Raw genomic sequence first — 11,930 nt, 5'->3', positions numbered from 1 at the left:
CCGGGACAGCATGCCAAACAAGCTATTGATGAATCATCAGCTAAGTGTGAACTCTTGAAATAAAATATATTAGATTTTTTAAAGAAACTTTTAATATATTTTGGAGCAAACTATTTTAGTGGTTTTAAAGCCTTGACTTTTCCAAACCATGGTAAACTAGGCATCGGCTGGTATATTTTGAGAAATATTTTTAAGTATTTTGGAGCAGTAAACCTGTCAGGCTAAATAATTCAAATTAATCTTTGACCTCTGCTCTCTTCATTAGTTTCTAAAACACAGATTTCTTTACAATTTAAAACAACATTTTTGGATATCTTTTCTGCTGGAGATGTTGTCCTAAAAATAGTGAATAAAAAAAAACTTACATGTAGCGTAGGAACGGTATAGCAGAAAATTTTGGCGGTTTTAAAACCTTGACTTTTCCAAACCGCGGTATACCTTGTAAACGATTATCATCCCATGCCTATGGCAAGCCTTGAAACCGGTTATTGTCCCATACTACATCAAAATATTTTCTGGATTTCTTGAAAGTTATTAGAAGTGTCAAGCATTTAAATATAGCATACAAAGTAAAGATAGCTAATAAAATAAATGCACTTTGAATGTGAAATGATAAAATTGACCAAGATTTCACACCTGTGTAACTTCAGAATCCACAGTAATGGAATAGGCTAATCTGATTAACGTAATCATTTTGGTAATATTCACATGGTTAGTCGTTACGTGAATATATAGGAAAAAGATTATATGAATATTAGTTTATATCACGTCACATTTACAGTCATACATTGGCTTTAGATCGATGTACACTGACAAACGCGTGCGCGCACACTCTCACACACATCCACACGCTCGCGCACGCTCCCTTCACCGCCCCCTTCTCTCTCCCTCTCTTTTTCTATCTCTTCCTTCGTTCTCTTCTTCTTCATCACTCTTGTTTTGCGCGTGTGAGATATGTGATGCGATACACGGGCTCTAACCATTCCAATGGCTCTCGTCGACCATGGACGGTGATTTTATTTCCATTTCTCCATTCGCGTCACGGGAATATCTCTCCAGCGTCGACGCAGTCCACGAGCACACGGGCTTTGCTCGCCTCCTCTGACTGCTGAAGGATATTTTCGCATGTCGAGAGACTGAAGAGACACTGAGAGCACGTTCAATGCCGTTGGAACATGTCATATGTTCCCTTTCAAGGTAAGCGTTTATGCTGCCTGCACCCTCCGTGTTTATCCTCCCTCAGCGTCCTCCTGCGCCAGAGTAACACGGATGCTGAGGCTCTCAGTGATGCAGGTGGAGGATTGCTGTCATTTTAGCACTTTCTGCGCGCTCATGAGGGATATAGAGACCCTTCTGCTCCCCTCCATACGATTTACAGTTTAAGTACCCGCAAAACGTTTTCAAAGGGTCTCTGTATGTGTGTGTGTGCGAGAGTGTAGTTATAGTGGAATTACTGTATCTCGAATTGTGGATGAGTTTTCTGAAGTATAGTTGACTCACTGCTCTGGAGGGAATGAGCTTAAAGGGATAGCTCACCCGAAAAAAATGAAAATGTACTCACTATTTACTCACCCTCAGGTGGTTATATGAGGTTCTTTCTTCTGGTGAACACATGATATTTTGAAAAAAAGCTTTAAACCTGTAACCATTGTTCTCCATTGTATTTGCTTTACCTACTATGGAAGTCAATGGTTACAGGTTTTCAGCTTTTTTTAATTTATTTTAAAGATCTTCTTTTGGGTTCAACAGAAGAAAGGTGTAGGTGTTGAACAAGTGAAGGGTGAGTAAATGATGGCAGAATTTTCATTTTTGGGTGAACTATCCCTTTAATACCATTGCATCTGTGACTAATCCGCAATATAGGCAGGCGCATCAATACTTCAACAGTCACTTAATAGTTTCTAAATAGCATATTGCTGTTTTATATGCTTGAGCAAGGAGCACTGACTATCCATTCATAATTTTCTTTTATGCATGTAATATTAATAGTCACTCTAGTGGCTGTGCTGAATGTGAAATCATGTCGGTTCAGCACATTTGAGCGCAGCAGGTTATGTTATTGCGTAATATGTTGGAGGACAGCATTGGAACGCCTTTTACTGTATGATCTGATGAAGAAGGAAGGAGGATTGAGATGATGAGTATAACTTGCCTGATGACTGACCTCTGTCGGTTCAAAGTTAAAGCGTGGAAATTGATTTTTTGGGAATATATTGCGTGTGATTTTCACATAAGCTGTTTCTAATTTGTTTGGCTAATGGGATTTTCTTCTAATGTTTGTTCTATTAGGGAGAGTAATTGTTTTGGTGTTCTTGGAACTCTTTCAACAGTGAAAGTCTGAAGAAATGTATCATAATAAATATAGGTTAACAATCTTGTAATGTAAAAGTAATACTATAATCTCAATTCTAAGACTTTTCTGCTTGTTATTGATGTCTAAAGGCATATTTTACTGTCACTGCAGATTCAGAATATGGACAGTGGTGTAAAGAATATTATATTTTCTATTGGTGAAGAAGGAACACCAAAGTGTGCCAAGTTTAGTCTCATATACTGTATAGTATATTCCCAAAGGGATAAACAGATATACGATATTAAATTGAATCGCGATGAAATTTGTCAATAACAGTGATTTATTTTTTACTTTTTAATGGTTTTAATCTAAGAGCCAATCACACAGCAGAAAAGTGCAAGAATAGGAATCTAAAAGTGTGTGGATACTAAAGATGTACCAAAATTTCGGCCATCTTTCATCAATCTGGCAACCTGCGCTTGCGTGTGTTTTGAACCAGGAGTGCCTTGTTTAATACCTTGTTTAACCACTGGGAGTCAAACTTGCATAATGCACCTTTTAAAACAAGAAGCATTTTCTAGACAAGCAAAAAAAAAAAAAAAAATTTGTTTTGAAAAACAACAAGACAAATAATCTGCTAACGATTTGATTTGATTTATGTCAAAATGAAAAACAAGATTATTTTGCTTACCCCATTGGCAGATTTTTTATCTTTATATCTAGTACGGAGACCCGTAAAGGACGTGGCGGTGGGGGAAAAAAATGGGTGGAAGAAAAAAAAAAACAGAGTGATAGGAAAATATATATTTGTAAAGTTTTAACGCAAATATGTTTTGCTTTACCTCGCATTACCATACATGTCAACCCTCCCGTTTTTACTGGGATTCTCCTGTATTTTACCATTCTGTCCCGCTATCATCCTAGCATGTTTACATATTATTAAGTGTATTTGTCTGTTTAAACTAGGCATGAGCCGGTATAAGATTCTGACGGTATGATAACCTTGGAAAATATCACGATTTCGCGGTTTGATGGTTTTGTGATTACTGCTGTAAAATATATTCTTTTTAAAAGTCTGGGTAAAAAATCTAAAACTTGTTCCCCTTTGAACATAATACATTATATTTTGAGAAACATTTGTGAAATATTTTAACAGTAAACATGTCAGGCTAAATAATTAAAATAAATCATTGACTTCTGTTGTCTTCATTAGTTTCAAACACTGATTTTACAATTTAAAGCGGTATTTTTGGATATCTTTGTAAAAAATGTAAATAAAAAATCTTACACATACCTTTGGAATGGTGTAGCAGAAAATTTTGGCAGTTTTAAAACTTTGACTTTTCCAAACCACGGTATACCTTGAAAACGGTTATCGTCCAATGCCTAGTTTAAACACAGCTGAATCCCAAAGTGTCCTGCACTTTCGCTTCTCTTTAAATGGCATGTACAGATCAGTTTATCATATGGACACGTCTGTCCATCAGCACTTACACATGCATTTGCTAATTCAGAGGTTGCATATGAAGGGCGATGATCAACACACAGCTTTAGCGTAAAGAAAGTGAATGCAGTCATTATTACATTCATTTCAGCATGCTTACAAGATTAAAAATAAATGAGAAATATGGGAAAATAATTAATGATAGGATGAGAGCGGGATGGAATGGTAAAATACGGGAGAATCCCAGTAAAAATGAGAGGGTTGACATGTATGAAGTGAACAGAAAGTGTTTGTGGAAAAACGGTTTTGCAAGATAACGCAAAACATCTTTGCAAGGGAACACATCTTAAAAATGTATATTTTCCTATCACTCTGTTTTTTTTTCTCCCACACAGTTTTTTTCCCCCACCATCACGTCCCTTTCCAGGTCTCCTTATTAGGGATAATTTTACTGACACTAATTTTAGTGAGTCAAAGACTGAGTCGAAGTACAGTATACAAGTGTAATACACCATTAAAATTATTATTGTTAAACACTAAAGCATATTTAGAACAAGAATCATTTGATTTTTAAATCATTTTGCTCCCCCTCATACACCCCCACACTCTCCTCAGCTTACACTCCCCATAAGCACTGCATTGCTAATTATTGATTATTTAAAATTTGCACAATTAAAATTGCACATATTCATCGCACTATGTTGCACTAATTCATCTTGAATTGTACATACCCTCAGTACTAGGGCTAAGCGATTTGGCCTAAAATCCTGATTAATTGAACATTTTAACTCGATTAGGATTAATGGACTATTATTTTATTCATTTATTAAATTTCTTTTGCCCTCATAGTTCGTTGACAAGTTTTGGACAGAAAATATGTTCACATATTACCAGTGAGAGATTTTGAAATGAAGGGTGGATTACTTGATTTTAAAATAATTGAAGGAAATACACACTATCTACTGTCTATGAATATTTATTGAACATGAACGTTGAACAACTGAAATTAATCCGCGCCGGCCACGATCGTCACTGTTATCAAACCGACCAATCACAAAGTTAGCGCTATGCATCGTCGCAGCATACGCTCCACTGAAGTATATATCAGTCTTAACAGAGTGGGGTCATGTGACTAAAAATTATCTAAAAATAATTTAATTTAATCAAATTTTTTAAAAATGAAAAAATTTGATCGATTTTAGTTTATAAATGTATTACTGAATTCTATACTTTTCTATTAATCGTCCAGCCCTACTCTCTACATATACATTACTAATTATGTTCATATCAATATCTGGCCAAAAATATCTTTATTCCATTTAATGGACCCTCTAGCTTTTGTGTCGTCAGTCATTGTTGGGGTACTCCTTTTAAATCTGGAAGAATCAACAGCTTATATTGAAATAATGGCGTTACCGTTCAATGTGGAAAATAATTATCGAGATTGCATTTTTGCCATATCACCCAGACATTCTCATAAATAAAGAGGTACAAAAGCTTTACAATAGGTACCATCCCGGTGATAGTTTTGTGCCTTTTTTCTTCTGAGATTGTAGCCAGATACTGTCCAGAGGGTTTTTAAGCTGCAGGTTTATCTAAACTATATAAGGATAAAAATAATAATAATTGTATGATGGGGACACACTGTGGCTCAGTGGTTAGCACTGTCGCCTCACAGCAAGAAGGTTGCTGGTTCGAGTCCTGGCTGGGCCAGTGGCGTTTCTGTGTGGAGTTTGCTTGTTCTCCCAGTGTTGGCGCCACTTGGGTTTCCTCTGGCTGCTCTGTTTGCGCTATAGGTGAATTAAATAAACTAAATTGGCCGTAGTGTATGTGTGTGAATGAGTGTGTATGGATGTTTCCCACTACTGGGTTGCAGCTGGAAGGGCATCTGCTGCCTAAAACATATACTGGATAAGTTGGCGGTACATACATCTGTGGCGACCCCTGATCAATAAAGGGACTAAGCTGAAAGAAAATGAATAAATGAATTTTATGACGTTTTTGCATAAAACTAGTTAAATAATTGTGGGAAATGTGGAGGGTACTATTTTGTCAAAAGCTATACCCCGACTCGAGTATTTTTGTAAATGTTTATGGCTGCTTGTAATAAATAGATTGAATCATTAGTGAATAATTAATACCTGCTGGTGTCAATCAAGTGATCCATTCAGAACAGATGATTCATTCATTCAGTCTTTATCAATAGGTCGTTGAATCATTGGATTTGTTCATATATGAAATCAGGAGTTAAATACAGCTCTGAGGTGCACAATTATTTATTGGCAAAACACAAAAAATAATGTCTAAAACATAACCCACACGAGATTAACTTCTTGTTTGGTAAAATGCTGTGTGATAGCAGTCACATTCTGATATTCAGGAAAATATGGAGAATATTTATAATATAATTATAATAGATTAGGTGAATTGAATAAGCTAAATTGTCCGTTGTGCGTGTGTGCGTGCGTGTGTGTGCGTGCATGTGTGTGTGTGTGTGTGTGTGTGTGTGTGTGTGAATGAGTGTGTATGGATGTTTCCTTGTACTGCGTTGCAGCTGGAAGGGCATCCGCTGTGTAAAACATATGCTAGATTAGTTGCCGGTATATTCTGCTATGGCAACCCCTGATGAAGAAAGGGACTAAGCCGAAGGAAAATGAAATGAATGACTATTGCGTTTAACCTGGAAAAAATCAACCCAGTTGTTGGGTTTTTCCATATTTGTCCCAAATTTAGGTTTGTGCAGCACGGCATTCTACAATATAATATCTACCAAAGCCAAAACTGTACCCATTCTAGCAAAAAAAAAAAAAAAAAGTTATAGTCCAAAAGTTCGTTCACACAAATTAATGTCAGGGAAAATGATAAATAATATTGTAATAAACAGGAAAAATCAAGAGAAACAAAAAATATATTGAGATTTTTTTTTTTAGTTAGTAATTTTTTGCAATAACTTGTTTGTTTCTTAAATGCACCAAAAATTATTGGCGGCGTCGCAGTGGCGCAGTAGGTAGTGCTGTTGCCTCACAGCAAGAAGATTGCTGGTTCGAGCCTCGGCTGGGTCAGTTGGCGTTTCTGTGTGGAGTTTGCATGTTCTCCCTTCGTTAATGTGGATTTCCTCCGGGTGCTCCGGTTTCCCCCACAGTCCAAACACATGTGGTATAGTTGAATTGGGTAGGCTAAATTGTCTGTAGTAAATGTGTGTGTATGGATGTTTCCCAGACATGGGTTGCAGCTGGAAGGGCATTCGCTGCGTAAAACATGTGCTGGATAAGTTGGCGGTTCATTCCTCTGTGGTGACCCCGGATTAAAAAAAAAGCCAAAAAGAAAATGAATGAATAGATAAAAAAATAATGGCTATATTAACAGAGAAATGTGTACTTATTTATGCTGAGCACTGTACATATATTAGTATACCTGTCAACATTGGGATGTGAAAATAAGGCATATGCTGACAATAATAACCCCAACCCCCCCCCCCCCTTTTTTTTTTTTTAAAAATCCCCAAATTACTAAATATGTTCATTTGAAGCTGCTTCATTGTAAATAAACAGTTAAATGGTCAGTAATGTGTTTTATTATTATCATTATTTACAAAAGAAAAAATAAATAGTATACATTAGCAGCAAATACAGTTCAGCTTATAAAATTAAAAGCTATTATAATGAAATAGATTCAAGCTATCAAATCTCATTAGCCGTTTCTTCACTGTATAACTTAAACATTCTGATCAAAGAGCAACGAATGAATCTTTTATTAATTCAGATTTTTTTCATTTGATTACATTAAATAACCGGTGTCAATTTAAAAATGCTCACATCTAATGTTATAATGAAAGCATTTGATTGCTTTGCTAACTTTTTATGCTTATTTAGGACGAAATTAGTTGTGTTTGAAAAACCCCACCAAGATCGACATCTTTAGATATTATTATTAATATTATTAATTGTGTATATGTCTGTTTAAACACACCCAAAACCCAGACTTTCGCTCCGCTTCAAATTGCATGTACAGAATAATTTTGGGAAATAGCATCTATTAGGGGTTTCAATATTAATTGTTTCTTCGGTGCACCACGAAGCAGACGCGGACAATTCGTTATCGGTTCAGTAATAATCATAACCGGTTATTATGTAGTGATGTCATTCATCTCAAATGCGCTATGATGCGTAGCTTACAATGGCGAGGGAGGCGACCACGAGTGTTTACAACGCTCCAACTACTTAAAAACGCAGAAACTGTGCACAATTCCACTGCGTGTGTGTTTTCTGGACAGTCTTTCACAGACACTTACAGCAAAAGCACCTTCACTGCGATTGAGAGAATGAAAGTAAACTCCATTTCTTTCTCTCTCACTGACCGGCTGCGTGACTTTTCCTCTCCTCTTGGCTGTTACAGTGATACTTCTGGATACAGACATGAGAGCGTGTGTGTCTGCAGAGTTTTCTCCACCGTGTTTATCATGGATTAGCTGTGATCGCCGCTGCTGTTTATCAGTGTCACTCATCTGTAAAGACCGCAGCGCGCAAGAGCCAATCGCAGCCCTTTCTGTTTAGCGTGTGACCAATCAAAGGGATGTAAGAACTTGGTAGACATGGCTCAGAAAGCGAGCGGGATATTTATATTTGTTTATACTATTTGCTATAAATGCTTGTGTTGTTTAAAGGGACAGTTTATATTTCTGACTGTTCGTATTAAAGGACAAAAATGTATTAGAAATAGTATATAAATATACATAGATATTTTAATACAAGAAGTGCTGCTGTGAAGAAAATATAAAACTGTGTATGGAAAGCATCGTCAATGCACCGTGATGCACCGAGATGTCGAATTGAACCGAATCGATGGCATGATAATCGTAACCGAACCAAACCGTGAGGCCAGTGCAGGTTCACAGCTCGTCTATTTATCACTATGGAGCACGTCAGCTGACAGTCATGCAACGCTATATGACTGTTTTGAGGATTGCATATGAATGGGGAGAAGGCACTTGTAATGAAAAGGAAGGGAATCCCACCATTTTTATATTTATTTCAAAGTGTTTTCATGCTTAAACGAAGCGAAAGCACAGAACAGACTTGCATTAAGAGCAAGAGGCGGCACCTGGTGGTTCGGCGGTATGGGTTGCGTACAGTAAAATGAGACTCGGCTATTTTATGTTTATTTGCCACCCTTCAGAAAAAGACTGAAAATACGGGAGAAATACATAAAATACCTTTATAGGATGATAGCAGGATAGAACTGTAAAATACGGCAGAATCCCGGGAAAAACGGGAGGGTTGACAGGTATGAAATTAGGGCTGCACAATGTTGTAAAAATCTGACATTACAATATTTTGTTTTATTGTGGATCTGTGCTGTGGATCTGCATAAATTATCATAGATTACAAGCAAAATAAACAGTAAATAAACTGTGCTAAACAGGAGAGTCTAACAGTCATCATTGTATAATTAATAAAAAATATATGTATTTAATTCTATCTTTATATTTTCTATATTATATCCTTTAATAAATATTCTAATCCTGCAATGTAACAATTGCAGATACACACATTGCGATATTCATGCTCAAACGATGTTTTGTTCAGCCCATATATATATATATATATATGTATGAGCAATATCACATGAGAAGCAGTGCAATATGTCTGTATTTCGGTACTGGTGGGAGGCATGCGTTGGCTTGAGGCTGCAGGCCGAGTGCCATAATGCCCCCCACCAGTGCCAATATGCATCCATATTGCACTGCTACTCATGTGATATTGCGTTATACAACAGTTTGATGGCATAATTGTGTGTAAAAAGAAAATCAAACATGAGAATCTCAAAAATCCTTTTGCATGAGGAACTACTTTCTTCCAACAATCATTCACATCTGCAGCTGATGTCAGAACAGCAGAAAACGTTGCCAGTTCACAAACATCACTTTTGAGCTAGTATTTGAATGATTCTCTAGCGTAATGTCTAAAGTGATGACAAAACAGGTGATTTTGCTGACGTTTTAAGATTGTAAGTCTGAACAGCATGATATGCCATCAGTCTACAGAGATTTCTCAGTATTTCTGTTGCAATCAGGATAAGGGTTGGGTACCGAAACCCGGTGCCATTATAGCACCAGTACCTTTGTAACTGGTATGTACCGGATCAAATCAGCATATGAGTTTCGGTGCCTAATTTCGGTGCCACTGGTGCTGCGACAAGGGCGTAAGAAGCATTAAGGGGTGCATCAAAGGCACACATAAGTACGCGTTGTCATACCATCTCTAAACATTTATTTCTAAACAACTTTGAGGAACGTGTACAGGCGATGTCAGGCGTTTGTACTTGTTGTCTAGGGAACGGACGGAGGCACGCAATGCACGCTGTACAGCGCATTCGGTGAGCGAGAGAGACTCTCTTTAGATCATCGTGTACATCAAATTTGCTTAAACTAAACATTCTAAAGCATATTTTACAAGCAAGGATTCTGACACAGCGACGTGAAGCAGATGCTTTACAAAACTTGCGTGTAAGTTTTGCACGCAAACTTAATGACACATTTGTCAAACTTAATGACACATTTGAGGGCTCAAAGGCAGAGGAATGCACTGTCTCTGACATCATTTGGTACTTTCAATATACTTACATGGACACCAATGCTCCGATTTTAATATGAAAGGACCTAAAAGGACAACAGACACCTGAGTCGCAAAATGCGGAGGATTTTTTCTTTCCATTTAACGTGCGGTTTCAAATTCCATTTCCTCTTCCACCGGTCCCCGTGTCAACATGCTTGGCCCCCCTAAATTTGTACACGGATTTTTGTGTCAAAACGCCACGGAGAAGCGAGATCAGCCATCGGTGGCAGACTGCGGAGATATCACTGAGGCCTCTCTCTGCGCGCTTTAGGTGTCACGAGCACTCGCTCTCTCTGGCACTTGCCCTCTCTGTCAGTGACGGTGCTGCGCGTATTAGCCTAGTTCCCCGCATTCGTCAGAGGTTGGCGCCCAAATTGACACAGGTAATAGCGATTTTAACACTTTTAATATAGGCTATGCAGAGACCATTATTAATCAGAAATCTATTGTATATAGTTTTACGTTAGGAAATGCTGTCTTGAATTTACAAACAGTCGGCAGATACCAAAGAACAGATGGAACACATTGATCAAATGTAGTTTTCAGTCACGCTCATGTAAGTCATATTCAACTCGTTTAGTTTTGCCTTCATTCATTTTTGATTTCCGTCTTCAACATGTGATTTATTTACAACACATTTTTAAACATAATATTTTAACTAACTCATTTCTCATATCTATATTTTATCTTCCCCATGGTGAGAGTCAGTGCATAACATTTTACTAGTTATTTTGCAAGAGGATTGTATTCAGACAAAGTCCCTTTAAGTGTTTTTTAGTCTTTTATTCAGATTAAAGTGTAATTTAAAGACTTAATCAATTAACTATGAAAGTTGAAATTAGTCAAATTATTTTGTAACTGATTTGTTGTGTATATCAAAAAATATACAGTAAATATTTCGTAAGGAGGCTATTAATACTGAGCTTAATTTTTTAAAGAAAAAAAACAGCTTTTCTTCAAGAAATAAACAATAAAAAATACGACTTATTATGACTCCAGAATAATTATTTTTTAGAAAACTCTGTGAAAATTTTCTGAAACATGATTTTAAATGAATGGGAGGGCAAAATAAATTGACTTCAACTGTAGGCCTATCTATTAAAGTTTACAGGTGCAACAATGTGCCTTGATGTACTTGAATGTTAGAAATGTGTTATCCTGCACCACTACAAAGTTACTTGTCAAATAAATGAACAAGGAAGATTATTTTGAGTTTAAGTTATTTAATTATCTTGTTTATGAAGACTGCAGAGTGATGCATAAAAAAATGACTTCGAATAATTTTTAAAGTATTTTGTGATATATGGTAAAATGTGCCCCCAAAAGTACAAGTGGCCCCTGAACTGAAAGGAAGTTAAGTATTTTGATGACAGCCTTTCCACAGGTTAGTAGTAATCTAATGTAATTTCATAGTGCAAATCTTATATTCATCCTAACCAACAAATGATCAAAGGAAATATATTAATGTAATTCAAATATATAAAATATGAATTGATGTTTACTTAAAAGAGAGTCATCCACCATAATTTTGTAGCTCAAAAGTATCGGTTCAGGCACCGTTTTGGCATTGGTATCGTTT

The 11,930-nt window shown here is 36.6% G+C and overlaps 1 protein-coding gene across 1 annotated transcript in view; it reads left to right on the top strand.

Annotated features, from left to right (window-relative positions):
* Nucleotides 1–890: 890 nt before the first annotated feature.
* syngap1b (synaptic Ras GTPase activating protein 1b) overlaps nucleotides 891–11,930 on the top strand; it is a 297,039-nt gene continuing 285,999 nt past the window's right edge. The window contains exon 1 of the mRNA XM_056475755.1: nucleotides 891–1,197. Within this exon, the coding sequence (XP_056331730.1) occupies nucleotides 1,176–1,197 (22 nt within the window). The 5' untranslated portion in view covers nucleotides 891–1,175. The remainder of the gene's footprint in view (nucleotides 1,198–11,930) is intronic.

The sequence above is a fragment of the Danio aesculapii genome, chromosome 16 (assembly GCF_903798145.1).
Source record: "Danio aesculapii chromosome 16, fDanAes4.1, whole genome shotgun sequence".
NCBI classification, from domain to species: Eukaryota; Metazoa; Chordata; class Actinopteri; order Cypriniformes; family Danionidae; genus Danio; species Danio aesculapii.
Note: the sequence above shows the minus strand (reverse complement) of the source record. Positions and strands in the feature narration are given on the sequence as shown.